General features: G+C 33.6%; 1 protein-coding gene across 3 annotated transcripts in view; it reads left to right on the top strand.

Moving 5' to 3' along the window:
* The window catches only part of LOC107037696 (transmembrane protein 94), a 47,686-nt gene that overhangs the window by 14,001 nt on the left and 12,385 nt on the right, over positions 1-21,300 (top strand). The window contains exons 6-16 of one of the 3 annotated variants that reach the window (XM_015256367.1): positions 414-606; positions 1,034-1,271; positions 5,569-5,670; positions 5,906-5,999; positions 6,883-7,336; positions 8,421-8,545; positions 10,967-11,115; positions 13,566-13,700; positions 16,387-16,530; positions 18,394-18,441; positions 18,988-19,132. In XM_015256367.1, the coding sequence (XP_015111853.1) occupies positions 414-606; positions 1,034-1,271; positions 5,569-5,670; positions 5,906-5,999; positions 6,883-7,336; positions 8,421-8,545; positions 10,967-11,115; positions 13,566-13,700; positions 16,387-16,530; positions 18,394-18,441; positions 18,988-19,132 (1,827 nt within the window). The remainder of the gene's footprint in view (positions 1-413; positions 607-1,033; positions 1,272-5,568; positions 5,671-5,905; positions 6,000-6,882; positions 7,337-8,420; positions 8,546-10,966; positions 11,116-13,565; positions 13,701-16,386; positions 16,531-18,393; positions 18,442-18,987; positions 19,133-21,300) is intronic. The other 2 variants (XM_015256369.1, XM_015256368.1) reach the window with 2 other exon arrangements.

The raw sequence follows: 21,300 nt of genomic DNA on the forward strand, positions 1-21,300 counted from the left end.
ATTTTAATATATTATTTTAGCCTTTTAATATCGATTTAAAAAATTTATAATTAATTTTTGGGATTTTCATGTTCTTGAAAGGCAAATTTAAAGACAATGAATTGAAACAACAGTATCATTATAATTAATTGAATTCCAATCATCATTATTATATTAATTAATTTCCTTAGGAATCGAATAAATAATCACATTACAATGGAATTAAAAATTACTCTAATTTCATGTTTGAATAATAATCACTTCTTTCAAAATTCTCTCGCGCTTTGTTGAGAAAATTTTCGTCTCTTCCGTTATGTTTCAAGATATTTATCAAAAACTCAGCGTCAAGTATCAGTTTGTTAAAATCGTTCTAGCCTTTTAATATTGATTATTCGAAAGGGATCATTAATTTTTTCGATTTTCATATTGTTTAGGCGCTCTCCTGCGTCGACAAGAAGGGAATCCTCTCGTGGTCGAATCCCACAGCTGAGAAAGTATTTTTTCTTCGTAATGCCAGTACTTTATCCAGGGATTCTAGCATTTTAAGCTTAGATAAACATTCGGACCCACCTAAAACTAGTGATTCCAGTAAGAATGAGTCGAATAAAATGACTTATGTCCATCATGGTGAGTGTTCTATCTACTTGATTCATTTGTAAATAAATTCAGAAACCATCTCGTGAAACTTGAACTTGAGTTTAATTAATTCCGTAACCATCTCCGAAATGAGGGCAAAATGTCAAAAGAATTTTTCGTGGTGAATAAATCCTTCAAACACAAAATCTCATGAAATTTTCTTCTAAAATCTCTTGTTACCGACAAATACTGTTTCATAATTTAATCATTTTTCTACACAATTTCCTTTAAACACTTCATAAACATTTGTAAAAATGGTAATCATCTCGAGAAAGATTGCGAAATCTCATCAGAATATTTTTATAACGAATAAATAAAAAATCCTGTGGCACTTTTTCTCAAATCTTTTGTTATTGATAATTGTTTCGTATTGGTTGATTATTTGTAATCAATTCCATTCTATTTTTCTGCTCCCAAGACATGTCTCACTCAGTAGCTGAAGTCCTGGACTTGACCCACGACCACGCTCTTCCCTTTCGCCTCCAGTTCGACGATCAGTCATGGAGACAGCACTTGAACTCCCTGAAACCACTGGGCCTCGCTATTCTCCTCAACACGTGCAATATGGAGACCCAGGAGCATTACTCTCAGTTCTGCTGTCACGTAACGTGTGAAGCTCTTTACAACGAGAATTTGGTTCCTGTGACCAACAGGCGGTAAGATTTCGTATTCAGACCAAGTTTTTTTAAATGCTAGTTGGTGCTTGTCACATTAGCTAACAGCTTTCAACCGTTATTTTATTTATTTTTATTATTGCAAGTGAATTTACTAAGAAAGTTTGTCACAAGCACTTCAATCCTCATCGTTTCTACTTTTAATTACAACTAAAGTCATGATTTCAATGATAAAATGTTTGAAAAAAAATGAAATCACGAGTGAAATTATCTCCTAAAGTCAATGATCATCGAGATAATTTCATGAAACTCAGATGAAGATTGAATTTCTCACAATTTTATCAATTGTATTAGATCAAAATATCTATTGATTGACTAATTTATGATTCGCTCTGCTTCCACTAGTGTCATTATCATAACAAAGATTTTGTTTGTGTGAAGTAATTCATTCAGTCACAACAATGAAGATGATGGTAAATTGCCAGGCAGTATGATTTTGTATTTAGAACAAGTGTGTTGATGCTAATTGGTGCTTGTCACATTAGCTAACAGCTTTCCACCGTTATTTCATTTTCTTTTATTATTGCAAGCGAATTTTTTAAAAAAATGTGTCGCAAGAACCTCAGTCCTCATCATTTCTATTTCTAATTGCAGCTAAAGTCATTATTTCAATGATAAAATGTTTGAAAAAAATGAAATCACGAGAGAAATTTTCTCCTGAAGTTAATGACCATCGCGATAATTTCATGAAACTCAGATGAAGATGGAACTTGTCACAATTTTATCAATTTCATTAGATCGAAATATCAATTGATTTACTAATTTATGATTTGCTCCGCATCTACTAGTGCCATTATCCTAACAAAGACTTTGTTTGTGTGAAATAATTCATTTTGCCACAACAATGGAGGTAATGGTAAATTACCAGGTGGTATGATTCCGTATTCAGAACAAGTGTATTGATGCTAGTTGGCGCTTGTCACATTAGCCAACAGCTTTCCACCGTTATTTTTTTTTCTAAATATTGCAAGTGAATTTAATAAGAACGTTTGTCACAAGCACTTCAATCCTCATCATTTATATTTCTAATTGCAACTAGTCATTATTTCGATGATAAAATGTTTGAAAAAAAATGACATGCCGAGTGAAATTTTCTCCTAAAGTCAATGATCATCGAGATAATTTCATGAAACTCAGATGAAGATTGAATTTCTCACAATTGGTCATCCCTCTACTGGTGTCACCTTTTTCTTTCCAGCTGGCATAGTATTGCGCCATCTGACGAAAAAAATAGTAACATGATAGTATTGCCCATTCAGTATACCAGTGTATACTTTTCGTTTTAATTACTATTGTTACGTCCCAAGCTGGTGGTTTGCTCGTTCAGATGGCAGGTCCGTTGCCCATGGAGTGCTAAACCACTCTCCTCCACAAATGCGGGAATATTCGAAAGAAAAGTAGACAAAACACTGAATTTATACTGGCACACAATATTCCGTTTAATCAATTTAGACTTGTTAAAAATTTTACAAGAACAACTTGGTAAACTCTTGAATATAAACTTGAACTGATTATCGCTCTCCAACTTCTCTCGTCCACGTAGGTGGTAGATCTGACCCTTACACTTACTCTAAAAATTAGTCCAAGTCTTGCTAGTTACAAAGCTCTTCCCACAGCAAAGAGTAGAGGACCAATCATGACCCTGAACTTGGTCGATAGGGTTAGTCTTACACCCCCACAGTCGATCGCGCTGGCCCAGCCCCGAACTCTCGAGTACGTGACCCGAACAATGGACCTGACATGTGGTACGGAGTGAGAGAGAGAGAAAACTTGAGTTTCTCTCGGGGAAAAATAAACTGTCTCCGGGAAAAGGTTTTATGACTCTCACGGTTTGATGTTGAGTTCAAATTGCACTCGAAACTCTATTAGAAAAAACAAATACAAAAAAAGGCTTTATTTTCGAGTGGTCTGAGCTACATCGAGGAATTTTGGGTTTTATAACTTGTTTCCTGTTTACGCGAGTTTTCAATGTACTTTCTGAAAGTCTGTTTTTTCTCTTATTTTCAACCGTGAGAATATTTAGACTAACGTGAATTTAAAAATTATAAAAATTATTGAAGAAAGAATTTGAATCTCAATGGTTTAGTCTGGTGGAAAATATGACGGTTATAGGGACCCTACGTCGCTACTAGGGTCTATGCGACACTATATACGTTGCAGTATTTTACGATGGAGGAATTGAAAAAATCTGTAAGTATAGTGGAACAACGAATATTCCTGAAATTTTGTGCCCTATTGGATTACTCTGGAGGAGTTGCGCATGGGGTATTAGTGAAATGTGTTGGCCGCAATGCATTAAATAAACGAACAATACAACGCTGGCTCAATGCCTATAAACGAGGTCGAACGTCCGCTGAAGATGAGGTGCGGATCCCTCGACCAATGTCATCAAATAGATTAGAAGGGAGAGATAGAATCGCAGAAGCTCTCCGTCAGTCACCTAGAGTGACTGTCAACGATCTTTCCACCCAACTTGGTATTCCTCATTCGACTGTGCATAGAGTACTAACCGAAGATTTAGGTCTGGTCAATAAATTGGCAACATGGATACCTCACAATTTAACTGACGATCAAAAAGAATTTCGATATGAAGCTGCACGTAGCAACTTGGCGTGGTATCGTCGTAAGAAAAATATACTTTCTAGGCTCCTGTGCGTAGATGAGAGTTGGGTCGAATTTTATACCCCTCTTCAAAAACATCAATCACAATCTTGGGTGGAACTAGGTACATCCGCGCCAAGATTACAACGTGCAGAACTTCAGGAACGGAAGATACTGCTGATAGTAGCAATGGATATAAGAGGGATCGCTTTTTGGACGACTTATGCAGAAAATACAACTATNGAAAGTCTGTTTTTTCTCTTATTTTCAACCGTGAGAATATTTAGACTAACGTGAATTTAAAAATTATAAAAATTATTGAAGAAAGAATTTGAATCTCAATGGTTTAGTCTGGTGGAAAATATGACGGTTATAGGGACCCTACGTCGCTACTAGGGTCTATGCGACACTATATACGTTGCAGTATTTTACGATGGAGGAATTGAAAAAATCTGTAAGTATAGTGGAACAACGAATATTCCTGAAATTTTGTGCCCTATTGGATTACTCTGGAGGAGTTGCGCATGGGGTATTAGTGAAATGTGTTGGCCGCAATGCATTAAATAAACGAACAATACAACGCTGGCTCAATGCCTATAAACGAGGTCGAACGTCCGCTGAAGATGAGGTGCGGATCCCTCGACCAATGTCATCAAATAGATTAGAAGGGAGAGATAGAATCGCAGAAGCTCTCCGTCAGTCACCTAGAGTGACTGTCAACGATCTTTCCACCCAACTTGGTATTCCTCATTCGACTGTGCATAGAGTACTAACCGAAGATTTAGGTCTGGTCAATAAATTGGCAACATGGATACCTCACAATTTAACTGACGATCAAAAAGAATTTCGATATGAAGCTGCACGTAGCAACTTGGCGTGGTATCGTCGTAAGAAAAATATACTTTCTAGGCTCCTGTGCGTAGATGAGAGTTGGGTCGAATTTTATACCCCTCTTCAAAAACATCAATCACAATCTTGGGTGGAACTAGGTACATCCGCGCCAAGATTACAACGTGCAGAACTTCAGGAACGGAAGATACTGCTGATAGTAGCAATGGATATAAGAGGGATCGCTTTTTGGACGACTTATGCAGAAAATACAACTATGACATCTGAACGTTATACGGCGTTTTTGAAGGACAATATTCCCAAATGGGCACAAGAACATCACATAACAAGTCCCTTTATTTTACACGATAACGCCAGACCACATAAAGCACGCATCGTTCGGCAGTTAATTGACAATGAAGGTTGGGTAGAACTTTTCCACCCACCATATTCTCCCGATATGAATCCGTGTGATTTCGATTGTTTTGGTCACGTGAACAGGGCATTATTAGGCACTCGTTACAACAGCAAAGAGCAGTTAGATATGGAGTTGCATAGGATTATTTCCATTTTGAATGAAAATGGGACTCTCCATGGTGTTCGAGAATTGCCAGCAATCTGGGAGCGCGTCGTCAGTAATGAAGGAGATTACTGAATAATATTATGAAAGTATAATTCTGTCGGTTATCACTTGTTAAGATATAGAAAATAAAAAGTGTGACACCAGAAGTGGGATCACCTAATATTGGATCGAAATATCAATTGATTTACTAATTTATGATTTGCTCTGCTTCCACTAGTGCCATTATCATAACAAAGACTTTTTGTTTGTGTGAAATAATTCATTCAGCCACAACAATGAAGATAAAGGTAAATTACCAGAGAAAGATCCAATGCAATTTCCAAGACAGGTGTATTTAATCGAGGAGTCAGGGAAACTCGCACATATGGGGTCAGTTAACAACTGATTAAAAGTAATTCATAATAACTATCATTTCTTACATTTGCATTTAGTTCTCTCCACTGCTGATTGGATTCTGCATTTCATTTATTCTTCCTAATGATTTCCATTTCTATTCTGGTTATCCGCTTATCTCGATTTTATTTTTGCGATATTTCCTTTCTGAATGTTTATGAATAGACGTTCATGCTGACTGATTGCTATTTTTTTGTTTTTTTTCTTATAGATGTCTCTGTGAACTTGCCAAGCAAATTGGATTTCAGGATCAAGCACAAGAAATTTTTCAATTGGAACAGCAGTTGTCAACATTTAGACATGTGGTAATTATAAAATTTCATAAGTAATTAAATTAAATACTGACGAGCAATCAACTATTTCATTAATGTAACCAATTTTTTGTATTTTTTTCCTTCTACATGAGATTTTTCAAATAATTATTCAATTTTTTATATTAAATTGATGGAATTTATTTTTTAAATTCATTCGGAAGATGAAAATTTTCTTTTTAATTTCGTAAAACTCATCAGTGATTAACATGGTCATTAAATTTTTTGCATTAAATAGATAAAATTCATCTTCAAAATTGCATTGTTAGGAAGACGTTGCCTGGCAATTTTCAAGAGAGTGACTTTGAATGCAATTTAAGGAAAAACAAATTATGAAATTGTTAATTTCACTGGGAATTCAATGAAATGCCAAATTTTTGAGCAGTGGGAAGATAAGAATTCCCAATTTTCTTGAATTTTCAGTTGCTTGAAAATTCAGGAATATATTCACCTGAATTTTCCTGATTTCTATTAATTTCTATGGAATAATTCAACTAAAATTCAGTTTCTATTAAATTTTCCATAAAAATTTCGAATTTTCAATGATGACATTCCTTCAAATTTTAGGTGCACTATATTATGATAACAAATTGGAGACAGAATAAATAATCCATAAATTCCCGCTTCCCTATTTTTCTAGTACTAAATTACGGTTAATTTTCAGTTGTTTGAATGTTCAGGAATGTATTCACCTGAATTTTTCTGATTTCAATTAGTATTCATGGAATAATTAAATTCACAATTTCCCTCAAATTTTCCATAAAAATTTCGAATTTCCAATGACGAAATTCTTTGACATTTCAAGGGAACTACAATATGATTAAAAATTCGATACTAAATAAATAATCCATAAATTCTCGCATCTCTATTTTTCCAGCAACCAGAAATGGTCCGAAGAGACATAAAATTTGCCCGTTCTCTGAGCATAGCAACAAAACTAAAATTCCCCTTTCCCCACATGGTAGCAGTTGTAGTCAAAGAAAAAGGAGGTGGTGGGCTTCAATTATTGACACAGGGCACAGCTGACGTAATCCTAGACTCCTGCATAGAATTCTGGGATGGCCACGATCTCTGTCCCCTGTCTCCAACGGATCGCAAGAAAGTCCTTGATTTTTATCAGAGAACGAGCTTAACTTCCTACTGCACTGCATTTGCCTACAGACCTTTGATTCGGGGGGTGAACTCAAAGCTGTCGAATATTTATCTGGAACTACCCTCGGACAGTAAACATCTTTATGCACCTCATCGAAGTCCTACGCCGTTGCCCTGGGATTTCAGGAATGTTTTGGATCCGAGGGTCAAGGGACTCCTGGGACAATTTCATTCGACAGGTACGGTTTTATCCTTTCATTCGTACAGTACAACCTCGTTTATCCGAAGTAATGTGGGGAAGAGGTACCTCGGATAAGCGAAAACTTCAATAACACGGAAGAAATGAAAAATTCGAAAATTTTTATAATTTTTTATGTATTTGAAATGGTAGAATGAGATTAAATGACGACTACCACTTTTTTTTCTTTTTGCAAAATGGCAATGTTCGCTCATTGATTGTTGAAGGCCAACAGTTAATTTTTAGCTCGCAACTGAAGAGCGCACAAAACGTGTTATAATAAGTTGATGCGGCTCCATTCGTTTTATCCGAGTTTTTCCAGATTATCCGAACAAGTTCGTTGCCTCGGATAACGCGGAAGCTCGGTTGATCGAAGGCCGAATAAACGAGGTTGTAGTGTATTTTCAACATTTTTTTTTGTGTTTGAAAAAGTCTTTGAATAGAACACAATGAAATCTGATTGTTTTCCAATTGAACTTTTTTTAAGTTTGATTTTTCTGTAGTCGGGGAAGTAGCCCAATTGAACAAGATGAATCAATTTAAAATTATTAATCAATTATTAAAATCTAAACAACATGACTAAATTTTGGTGAAGGGTTTTCCCATTTTGCTTTCAGTTTTTGTTGAACATTTTGAGGTATAAAAAAACACTAAGTTTGTTTTTGTTTTTGTAAATTTTTCATTATTCTTTTTATACTCAAATATTCATCTAAAATGCATTATTGAATTTTCTTTTTCGATTGCAGTTGAAAATTGTTGATTGCTGTTTAAACTTCCACTGTAAAGATATATAGAAGTCAATAGAACAAAATGAATGAATTTAAGATTATTAAAATTTCGACGAAATGAAAATACATAGACCACATAAAATTGTCGTTATTTTCTCTAAATTCTAATATTTACCAAAATGCATAACGAAATAGTGAATTGTTGAAACGAGATAAATCAACTTTACATTAACATCAATTTGCATTAACCAATATTCATGAAATCCTATTGACTTCAAAGTTGAAGTGGATCATCATCTCATCCCCAACTTCGCAGCTACATCAAGTGTTAAATAAATAAATAATCTCATTCTCCAGATTCCCTACTATGCAACGAAACGAAGGATGAAGAGGTGAGCGATGTGGAGAGTTGTTTCGAGCTGCAGTGCAATCAAATATTCATAGGAATGGTGACAATGCAGTACCAAGCCCAAGCAGACATGGTAAGTCCCCAAAAGATATCTGAACTCGGTAATTGGTACATGTAGCTGCTCCAAAGAATTTTTCGTGGAAACAGAATTATTTCGTCATTTATCAAAAAAAGAAATCGAAATCAACAAGAAAATTCAGTCGAACTCAATTAGGTAAATTCCTTGAAGGGGGTGGAATGGGTCAAATTATGAACCTTTGCGGGGTTAATACCAGCTGCGTCCCCGTCGCGAACCCTGGGTAATGCTAAGTGCTGGTGAAGCTTTAAGAATAAGTGCTTCACTACACGTTGAATTTATATAAACACTTCACAATTGAAATTTAAAACCAGCAGGGGTTCGAGCCTGTCCGATAGTAGGCATGTGACTGCTACTTTTTGCGTCATTAGTCTCTTTCTTTTTTTTCATCATTCCAGCCGTAAGGTAGCGCTTTACGAATGCTATGCGTTCGTAAATTGCTGCCTACGGCCAGAATGACAAAAAATATCATTCGACGAACGAACTAAAAAAACTTTTCTACCTCATATGATTGCAACCCTCGCCTTCGGCTCGGGCGGCAAACTCATGTTCGCCAGAAAAGTTTCTTTCAGCCTAATGACGAAACATACTGTTTATTTCTACCAATTTCATTGGTAGTAAGCTTCCGAATGGATCCGTAACAATTCCCTATCCTTATGACAGGCATAAAACCGGAATTTGAAAGTGTCAAACGTGAATAATTGCTCTGCTTTCGACAGCAACGAAATATTTGGCTCAAGAGGTAGATAATTCACACCAGATGGTGCCTTTTCAGGATGGAAATATCTTATATAGAGGAAAATCTATCAACAAATATTTTATCCCTAAGTTACAAGATTTCTATCATATCATTATTATTGTTTCATTTAAGGGTTCATTTCTTGTCTGTGATTATTAGACAGTCGAAACGAAAAACTACTATCCCTTGTTTCGCATAAAACAAAGATTTTTCGGGAGCAAAATACGTATGGGAGTATCGAATAACGAAGGAGTAGTACTAGAAATGACATTTCTTGCGTGTATTGAGAATGCAATTTTTTTTGTACTGAATCTATTTTTGCGACAAAAATTTTTCATTCCGGCGCACTCTCTGCATGTTTGGCACAAAAAATCCTTTTTTGATAATTTTTAAAAAACTATTTTCTTGGCAGAAGTAAGACTTGTTTGAGCACTTTATCGTTTTTCTCTCAGTGTACAAAAGGTTAAATTATATCTCCGAAACTGCTCGACCGGTTGCGCCTTTCCAAAATACCAACCTTCAGTATTGTAAGAGCTGTAATCATACCAAATTTCAACTTGCTATCCCCATTTTTTCTCAAGTTATCGTGCGTACAAGAATAAAAACATTTTAAAAATGAGAAAACACAGATATCTCCGAAACTTTGTATGAACGGATATATATATTTTGATTGATCCAGATAGTGGCTGCCGAGACGAGTATTTTGAAAAAAAATTGAAATCCGTTAACTAGTTCATAAGATATTTGAAGAAATATATTTATACAAAAGGTTGCATACCTCACGAAGCGCTCGGCCGATTGTGCCCATCCAAAGTACCAACCTTTAGTATTATAAGAGCTGGTACCATACCAAATTTAAACTTGCTCTCTCCTTTTTTTTCTCAAGTTATCGTGCGTACAATATTTTTCATGAAAAACGAAAAAACGGCAATATCTCCACACTGTCTATCAAAGAGTCTATATATTGTGATTGACCTACATAGAAGCTATCGAGACGAGTATTTGAAAAAAAAAACATTTGAAATCGATGCAGTAGTTTTTGAGATATTGAGGAAAAACGAAATTTAGACAAGTCGTTACCTTTCAGGAACTACTGGACCGATCGGGATGAAACAGCGCGTCAAAGTTGAGCTCAATAATAACTACGATGCTCCAAAATTTCAGATTTTTATCTACAAATTGCACCATATTTATGTTGAATTTTCTAAAAATTAATCACCAAATACCCAAGTTGTCGGACACATACATGCCGACATGACTCTAAAAACATCATTTCTTCTCGTTTCATAATATTCTAGACCATTTGCAATCAAAATTAGAAAATCGAAAAATCGGTTAAAAACAAGGCTCCATTCGGAAGCAAAACTACTTTTAGAAGGGAAAGCGTAGAACGGGAGATTCTGTACATCTACATGAGCATCCACGTTACTAAGTGTGATAGCTCAAAGAGATTAAATTTATTTATAGCAACCAGTTTCCGACCTAATATACGTCGAAATACTTCAAGATTAATATAAAAAACTGTAATATTTATTGATTTGCCTATCAGCATCCCTGAAAAATTGGAGCAGCTGTATTAGCTAATTACCCTGAACTCCCCATTATTGTGATTAAAAACCCAAAAAGAATAAAACAAAAAATCATCATTTCCACCAATGGACTCCATTAATCACTGATAGGTACAACTGATTGAACAATTAGAAAGAGCGTGCATAAGATTCGTTCACTTCAGCAAGGAAAATGAATTGCGTTCACGTGTATTCTCTGAGAAGATGGGTCTTGAGAGCGGATGGAACTGTCACATTTCGTTGCTCAGCGAGAGGGCTAGGTATTAACTTTCACATTAATTGTAATCTGAGATAATCATTTCATTATTATTCTCTTCAAATGGCTTGTGCTTATTAGCATTACCTATTATTTATCAACGTAAATCGTTCGGGAGTTCAAGTCTCAGATGTTATCTGGTGCTTTTTGTTGCATTTCAATGTTCAATGTTCATTGATATTAATCATCTGATGGATATTAGACTTATTAAGCGTTTTTAACAGTATTAAAATGGAAATAATGTATGCATGTAAATTACAGGAGACAGCAATGGATGGAGAGATATCCTCACATGCCCTTACTGTATATATCTGTCTATATTCTCTTTTTTGATGATGATTTTCGCTCATTTTTTACCGGGTGAAGGGAGAAGGGATCCATAAAATTATTCAGTTTTGATAATAACATTAATGAGAGAATTTTATTCAAAGATTTTTATCCTTTTATCTCAATGAAATCCAAGAAAAATGTCTTTTTAAATTTTTTTAGGAAAAAGGCTTATTATTTTTGTGATTTTTCACAACAATTTTTTTGTTTATATGTCTAAAAATAAAAATATTCTTAATATTTTTAGAGATTATTAAAGATATTTTTAGAGATTTTAGACTTTATATCTCTAAATATAAAAATAATTCAAAGAGAATTTCATTCTGCTAAGTCAACTATTTCGATAAAGAATTCATGAAATAAGTTTTTTAACGTGCTAGTCCCTCAGAGCTCATGAAAAAAGTTTTAATTGTGGAATTTTTTTTGGTTTTCTCGAGATATTTATTGGTAAAAGCTTCAAACAACAATTTTCTTCCTTCAATCGATTAAAATTCATTCAGGAAACAATTAATACATAATTACCGCTAACACAAGCATCTGTCTCTTGAAAAAATCATCTATAAAATTATTCAATCTTTATAAAAAATTAATGGAAAATTTAAATCTGGATAATTGGCCTGTTAATAAAAAATTGAAGCCCTTCACGCACTTACGTCTTTTCAATCTTTAAAAATAATTGAATTACATGCTGCAGAAGAGAACATTAACCATTAGCATTCTTTACAAGGAGGGCGGTTGGGGTGATATTTGGCTGCCCATTGCAGTCGTTTGTCCTCTCCGTTCCTCAAATTGAAGAATGTGTTAATAATGGTTGATAAAACCTAATTTAAGGCCCGGGTGTACTATCTTTCGAACGTTATCTCGATGTTTTTTTTCATCTTTCGTCATCTGAAATTGTCAATTAAGTTCTGCATCATGCAGAAGTTTTGAAAACTTATGAATGAATAATCAAAAAAAAGTAGAAGAAATTCTTAATTTTTTCAAAGAACATTTTTAATTTCTATTCAGAATAAGTTAACTAACAAGAAATTGAAAAATGTATCTGATTTACGGTGACAAATGACGGCCTGTCACTCAATATCAAGCAGGGGGAAGACTGATTTCGTAAATCTTTTCCCACACTGCACAGAGACATTTATTACGGAAAAAGCTATTTGAAAAAAGTTGTAATATTTTGGAGAATTTTTTAATCACACCTTTATCACATAAAAATGGCAGATGACTACATACCACTGTTTTGAAAATTGAGATACCAGGCTGTCACTTCCCATGAGGAGTTAGTGTTTTGTTATCCACCATGGAAAATGACAGCTAATAGATAATTTGCCACAGCGAATCAGATATTTGTAATTTCCACTTTTTTCAACTCATTCTGAATCTCAATTAAAAACGCTCTTTCAAAAAGTTCAGAATTTTTTCTATTTTTTTTTCATCATTCTATTATAATTTTTGGGAATTTCTACATGATGCACCACTCAATTGACAATTTTGAATTACGACAGATAAAAAAAAATCCAGATAACATTCGAAAGATAGTACACCCAGGCCTTAAATAAAAGATTAATGGAAGAAAATTAAATCTGAATCATTGGCCTGTTAGTTGCTCATTTACTTCCATAATGAGTCACTTAAAGACAAAATTTCGAAGAATCTGATTTTTGTATCTCATTTAAATCTCACGAAAAATATCATTTTTTAGTTTAAAGGTTCCTCATCTTATTATTACTTACTGAATAATTTTTTGAACGTGATTTGTCAATAATTTTTTGCGGCAATAGTTCTCAAAATATTTCAAAGACAATTTTTCTTCCATAAAGTCAATTATTTCGATGAAGAATTTATGAAATAAGTTTCGATTGTGGAATTTCTCTTAGTTTTCTTAAGATATTTGTTGGCAAAAGCTTCACACAACAATCTTCTTCCTTCAATCGATTAAAATTCATTCGATAAGCAATTAACAAATAACTACCACTAACACAAGCGTCTGTCTACTCAAAAAATCATGAAGCATCAGACTAATCAGCACATTTCTCCCCCATTTGTGATTGTGTACCCTGTGGAGTGATGATGATGTTCGTGTATCGATAATGTTTGAACCACGTGCGGAACTAACAAAATGGGTAATAGGTCAGAGAGTCCTGTGGATTGGTGGGTGAGCCAGGCAGCCGCCATGTCCTCACCTACGCCGTCGACTCAATCACACCAGCATAATCATTCCTGCATGGACGAGGCCAGCCAATTGCTTAATCGCGTTAATCCGCGGTATGTTCACAAAATAATGCCTCATTCCCATTATATCATTATTATTTTTTGTTGGTAATAACTGGAGGAATGTTCACTGTTAGAGAAAACTGGAAATTTCATGGACAATTGATTTGAGCAATTTGAATTTTTAGGAGAGTGATATTGAATTTGATTTGGGGGAAAAATCAAGAAGTTTCACATTTCACTAAAGATTGACGAAATTCTACATTTTTGAGCCGCAGGGAGATGAGCGTTTTCTAATTTATTTGAGTTATTAATTAAAGAAATCAGTATTCAGTACCAAATTATGCTGAAGTTTCAATGAAATTTAAAATTGTAGAACGTATTTACCTGAATTTTTCTGATTTCTATCCATTTTCATGGAATAATTGAAGTGAAATTCACAATTTCGATTGATTGTTCGTCATAAAATTTTGAATTTTCAATGACTTTACTGAACTTGAAATTTCAGTAAAGGGAAAGATTAAGTTATACGCCTAATATTTTGATAATGTGAAATGATCTCCAATTGCTATTCAGTTTTACATAGCCTTGGCGTCTACAAAAAATATGATTGTACAATGAAAAAAATGTTGAAAAAAGCAGAACATTTTCAAAGAGCGTTTTTGAATAATATTGGGAAATCAACCCAATAGGGAGGAAATTGCAAATTAATAATTTGATGTATCTAATGGCTGTTAGGTCGTCATTTGTCACAGTAGTCATTAGTTACCATGATAAATTATCCATTCACTATTTCCTCTCTGTCGGACTTATTTCTTAATCTTTATTAAAAACGCTCTTTGAAAATGTTCAGTTTTTTTCTACTTTTTTTGATTGTACAATCATAATTGTTAGGGACTCCTGCGTGATGTAATATCCAATGGAAATTATGATATATTTTACATTATGAAGATGGAAAAACAATCGAGATAACGTTCGAAAGATAATCCACCCGGGCCTTAACTTAAAATTGTAGGAGAAAATGAATCAACTTATAATCAAATAAGGGATTTTGACTCGCTTGACCCTTGTCACCTTGGTGGCCTGGCTTTTCCGGATTTCGATGAATTTTCGTGGAATAATTGACGTAAAATTTTTTTCATTGATTTTTTCATGAAATTGTGAATTTGTCAATAGCGAAAGTTCTATTAGAAAACATTTTTTTCCATGAGAAAAAAATTGAAATCTCATGGAAAGTTCACCAATTCTAAATTTTTTGGAAGCAGGAAGACAGGAATTCTCCAACTTACTTGAATTTTCATGCGACAAAAATTTCCATTCAAATTCATGAATTTTTTTATGACAAAATCATTCAATATAATGTTCTGCATTCAATACTTCAATAGAGAATTGATAAAACAGTTCCAATTAATACCAATAATTCTAATTGATAATTATTAATATCACGAAAAAACATCGAAAGACATTTTTCGTATTAAAAAAAAATCTCGTCAACTTCTCCTAAAATTACTTCTTGCTTAAATAATTTTCATTTATGTTCACGGAATTGTTCACTCGAAGATCTAAATTGTCACACATAAAAAAATTGGAAAACCTAGTGAAATTCGCTAGAAAATTCTACTAGAATTCTATTGGAAAATTCTATTGTTTTTCGCGCTGATTCTATTGCATATTTGATAGGAAGAAATTAAGGATGTTCGACACCCTTTTAGCCAAAATTGACGTTGTTTTCATTTTTCTGGCAAATTATCGATGGGAGTGACGTGAAAAAATATAACGATTTTGTGGTTTGTCATTCTTTAATGGCTCACGAAGTTGCGTAGTGGTGCGATAATTTTCATGCGTTTTTTCTACAGTTTTGTGATTCTTTTTAAAAGTTTAGAGAAAACGCAGGAAAATGTTCGCACCACCTTAAAATTTCGTCAGTCATTAAATAATGACAAAACGCAAAAACGTTATATTTTTTCACGTCAATTCCATCATAAGTTTGCCAGAAAAATTAAAAAAACGTGAATTTTGGCAGAAAGGGTGTAGAACATCCTTAATGTATTTTGAATTTCTGTTTGAATTTTTGTCTGATTTTTTCTGTTAGAACTATTGGGCCCAAATTTTCAAAAAATTTTCCACTGGATTTTTTTATTGCATTTCAGAAACCGAGCGGAAAAAATTAGAAATTAATGCCCAAGCATTCTTGTAGAAACGATCTCAAGAGGAAAATTCAAACAGAAATTCGAAATCAATTGACTTTTTCTTATCGAATATCCAATAGAATCATCGCAAAACACTAGAATTTTTCAACAGAATTCCCACAGAAATCCTATAGGAACCCCATAGAATTCCTATAAAATTCCAATAGAATTTTCTAGCGAGTTCGCTAGGTTTTCTATTGAATTTTTTCATACGTGGTGAATTGAAGAAATGGATTTGGCTGCATAGAAGGTTCCTCCAGGTATCTTCATGTTATCTCCATTATGTTTACAAGCAACAGATAAACAAGACAGATCATAAACGACAGAACAAATTAATGTGAGTAAATTAACACAGATGACTGAGTAGAAACTAACGTTGTTTAACAGAAAACAGATTGTAGATTTCATGTTGAAATTTTAAGATGTTACCGATTCATTTCTCTCCGATTATTCTGATTTCGATGCAATGTTATCACTGCGCTCTGTCCCCACATGCTTATAGACAATGTATTTGTTAATGAATAGATTGAAATAGCGGCGGTGTTTTTCAGCTCGAATCTGGATACGAGTAGGGCGATGAGCATGTCAGCACCCAGTGCGATAAACACGGATTTTTCAACTGTGAAGTTCGATGATGATGCGACTGAGTGGCATAATCCAGAACCCTCACAAGCGAAAAGTGCGATGAGTCATAGGTAATTAAGAATTTTCTTTTTATATATTTTCAGCAAAAAATTGAACATTTTATCATTGAGGCAACGGATTTTTCTACGTTCTTTGATAAATGTGGACGGAAATCATATGAAAATTGAGTTGTTTGTTGTCGATCTCGATTTTTAAGGAAAATTTTTTGGTTCAAATGAATAATTAGAGCCTACGAAGGTTAATTTTTAATTTTTAATCATTTGAGAGTAATTTATAATCCATAAAAAATTGTGGGAGTCAATTCTTGAGTATGAAAATTTCATAATTAAAAATAAGCTACCGTTGTCTCAATGAAGAACTAGCAAATTGAACATGTTTATAATTGAAAACATTGAATTGTCAATTTCTGTGGTACAATTCTGCTGTTTGTGAATGTTTGATCTAAACTGTTCTCCTCCGTTCATATCTGCAGAAAGTTGAGACGTTATTTTTCAAATAATGAATAATTCTTATGATTTATGTGATTTTTCCCCATAGTTTCACACTTCGTTTTATTTTGCCTGAGAGCTTAAATGATTCGGCAGATAATGAAAATGCTGGATCACCCCTATTCCAGTAATTATTTATTTTTTCTCAATTTTCTGTATTGAGAGTCTAATTGAACTACTTCCGATTTTTTACATTTTTTGATACATATTGATGGGAATCATTTGAATACTGAGGTATTTGTCGTCAAGTGCAACTGTTATTTCATAGTTGAAAATAAGCTACTGTTGCCTCAATGAAGAACAAGCAAATTGAAAGTGTTTATAATTGAAAACATTGAATTGCCAATTTCTGTGGTACAATTCTGCTTTTTGTGAATGTTTGATGTAATCTGTTCTCCTTCGTTCATATCTACAAAAAGTTGAGACGTTATTTTTCAAATGATGAATATTGCTCATGATTTATGCGATTTTCCCTATAGTTTCACACTTTGCTTTATTTTGCATGAGAGCTTAAATGATTTGGCAGATAATGGAAATGCTGGATCACCCCTATTCCAGTAATTATTTATTTTTTCTCAATTTTCTGTCTTCTTGAGAGAGTCTAATTGAACTACTTCGGATTTTTTACATTTTCTGATACATATTGATGGGAATCATTTGAATACTGAGATATTTGTTGTCAACTGCAACTGTTATTTCATAGTTGAAAATAAGCTACTGTTGCCTCAATGAAGAACAAGCAAATTGAAAGTGTTTATAATTGAAAACATTGAATTGCCAATTTCTGTGGTACAATTCTGCTGTTTGTGAATGTTTGATCTAAACTGTTCTCCTTCGTTCATATCTGCAAAAAGTTGAGAAGTTATTTTCCCAATAATGAATAATAGGGAGTTTGCATGAAACTCAATTCTTTCTAATTCCCTTCTTCACACATTTCACTTATTCCTTATAACATATGGATAGCCAAACGGCGAAAATTATGAAGAAATATTCCCAAGATGTCTTATGATAATTAATTGAAAATCAGTTGTTTTAGAAACTAATTTGTCGGTCATGACGTCACGAAGACGGTCATGTATCGCTTCATTGGTCGAGTGTGAAGAGAGTGGGGACTTAGCGACCTCCATTGGCCGAGGCGCACTTCAAGATTGGGTTAGATCGGCTCGAGCCATTCTGTGATTGGTCTAGCGTTTGACTGTCTGTGTGACGTCATTAGCGATTTCAAAGCGTTTGAAATCTTCGACTTTTGACAATTAATTATTAACTAATGAGCAATATTTCGAACGTTTGTGAATGAAAAATGAATTATTCAGGTCTCAAACTTGAGATTAGAAAATTGAAAAAAAATTCATGTAAGTTCCCTATTCTTATGATTTATGTGATTTTTCTCTATAGTTTCACACTTTGTTTTATTTTGCATGACAGCTTAAATCATTCGGCAGATAATGGAAATGCTGGATCACCACTACTCCAGTAATTATATTTTTTCTCTATTGTTTATCCCATCCAAGAATTCTCTTCTTTATCGTTTTACATCACGGGAAGGTGGGGTAAAATGGAAGCCATCAAATCTAGTAGAGATTGAAGAATACAAATAGAGTCACCTTGTTTTTATTTCAAGAGGCAATGGAATTTACCATCGGAGTAGAAACTGGATGCCAAGTTTTTTCGTCGTCAGACGACTATTCAGCAAAACCCAAATTATTACACTATAGATACCAAATTAATTGATGATGTAAGAATTTCGGTTTTGCTAAATAGTCGTCTGACGACGAAAAAACATAGTCTAATTTCTACTCCGATGGTCAGTTCCATTGCCTCTTAAAGATGGATAACATCAGCTGATCTCAAGTCATCCAAGATTGAAGGCGATCCATTTTTTCTCGCTGCCTCCATTAATTTATTCCACTTATTTCTTCGCCTCTTCTGACTTCATCATCTGTCGCATCTGTTCCTCTTCATGTTCAGTTCTTCACGGGTTTCTCTGGATTATATTGAGAATTTTTCGGCTTGAACTAGGGAACATGACACGGTAAGGAGTGAGGACAGTGTTCTAGTCCAAAGTGTGGATCTTGGCTCTGGACAGGAAGCATGGAGGTCACTAAGCTGTTTGACAGACAGCACAGAACAAAGTGCTCCAGTTAATTTCGATCTATCAAATAGGGTAAGCATGTGGAGAGAATTCAAAGATTTTTTTAAAAACTTTTTTGAAAATGTCTATTTTTGGAATTTTTTTCTCAAATTTGGCTGGAGTGGAAAATTTGAAAAATTAGTAATATTCAACTACATCATGAATCATTGAAGGAAATTTTTCAGATTTTTCGAATCATTTATTCAGAATTATTTATTCGAATCATTCATTCATCACAACATAACCAGTATATTGTTGCTAATAAATTAGCAATTTGCTTTTGAATGAAATTTCTATGAGGATGTATTTTACATTGAATTCACCGATTCATTGATTTCAACATATCCCTAACGTTGGCGGCCAACATTGCCCCAACGTTAAAATTTTTTACCTTTCCCGGAATATTGGTTTCAAGATAAATTTTTTCACTAACAGATGATTCAATCAATCTCATGATCGATCTTGATCAAAATGGCATTGGGAAGAATATTTTAAATCATAATTGGATTGTTATGACTATTGTTTTTCCATCTTCATAATCTAAAATGTATCACAATTTCCATAACATAGAATTTTACATATGATAGGATTTTACACAACATAGGTGTTCCGAAAAATTATGATTGCACAATAAAAAAAAAATAGACAAAGAACTGAACATTTTCAAAGAGGATTTTTAATAACGATTAGGAAATAAGTCCACCAGAGAGGAAATTGTAAATGGATAATTTATGACGGCAACTAGTGATCTGACAGGCGTTGGCTACTGAGATAAATGACGAATGAACAGCCATTAGATATGTACTGTACAGTAAATCATTAATTTGCACTTTCCTCCCTATTGGGTTTATTTCCCAATATTACTCGAAAACGCTCTTTGAAAATGTTCAGCTTTTTTTCAACGTTTTCTTGATTGCACAATCATAATTTTTGAAGACTCCAGGGCTATGTAAAACTGAATGGCAATTGAAAAACATTTCAGATTATCAAAATAAAAAAAACAACAACCAAGATCACGTTCGAAAGATGATACAAACGGGTCTTAAACGATTATTTTTTCAGGTACAGCTGAAAAACATACATACATACAGTCGTTTACTAAAGTTCTGAACCAAAATACATAGGATCCAAGTTCAGATCGTTTCAGAACTTTAGTAAATGATTGTACACCCGAGCATTGTCTAAAAATAACACATTTGAACTCCTGAGGCCTAAATTAGTTATTTTGGCACAAAAAATAGGAATTTCAGATTTGCCGTATACAATGCTTCCAATCGGAAGCAAAAATCTGAAATAGTATATTTCGTAACGAGTGCAAAAAACATTTTTTCACGAGTTACGAACAATATTTTTCATCACAATGAGGCGGAAATTGGACTTTTAGGCACGCGGAGCGTGCCGAAAAGTTCACTTTTCGTCACAGCGTGATGAAAAAAATCATACTTCAATGATTCACTGTGTACTTCAATTCGAACAATTTTTCATATTTTTCACCTGTAGCAATTTCGATAAAAAAATTCCAAAAACCGTAAAAATGAAGTTTTTCAAAAAGCCTTATTTAGTTATATGCATGCATATATTTTGTATGTGTAAACCAAAATTCAAGTCAGTCAAATTTTTTTATCAAGGATTTGTAAACCGTAAAGGGAGACTACCATGAGTTTTAAAAATCGCGGGCTATTGGAATGCGATTTCTCATACATTGAAGATCGATTTTAAATGTCTAAAAATGAATAATTAGTGCAAAAACATTCATTGCTTATTGTTCGTTTGCCCCGCAGACGCTTAAAGTGTTAAAAATAGTCCAGGGCCTCCAATTTTTAAGCTACAGAGGTTTCATTTTTTTCAAAATTTTTGGAAAAGTATGTGCAATAACAATTACGAATTAGTTTTCTTAAATTCAACTCCTACACAGCTAATTTCGTAATTTTTTTGATAAAAATTTGCAACATTCCTGTAAAATAGCCCGAAAAATGTTTCTGAAAGAATTGAAAATATTTTTTAAATATTTTAAGGATAATTTTTCTGCCTATTTTACATGAATGGCGCAAATTTTTATTTTAAACAAAACAAACTTAGCTGTGTAGGAGTCGAATTGAAAAAAAAATTCGTAATTATCATTGCATACATTTTTTTAAAAATTTTGAAAAAAAAGAGAGTTCTGTAGCTCAAAAATTGGAGGTCCTGGATTGTTTTTAACA

Source organism: Diachasma alloeum, unplaced genomic scaffold (genome assembly GCF_001412515.2).
Source record: "Diachasma alloeum isolate Michigan unplaced genomic scaffold, Dall2.0 Dall_scaffold_00269, whole genome shotgun sequence".
In the NCBI taxonomy this organism is placed as follows: domain Eukaryota; kingdom Metazoa; phylum Arthropoda; class Insecta; order Hymenoptera; family Braconidae; genus Diachasma; species Diachasma alloeum.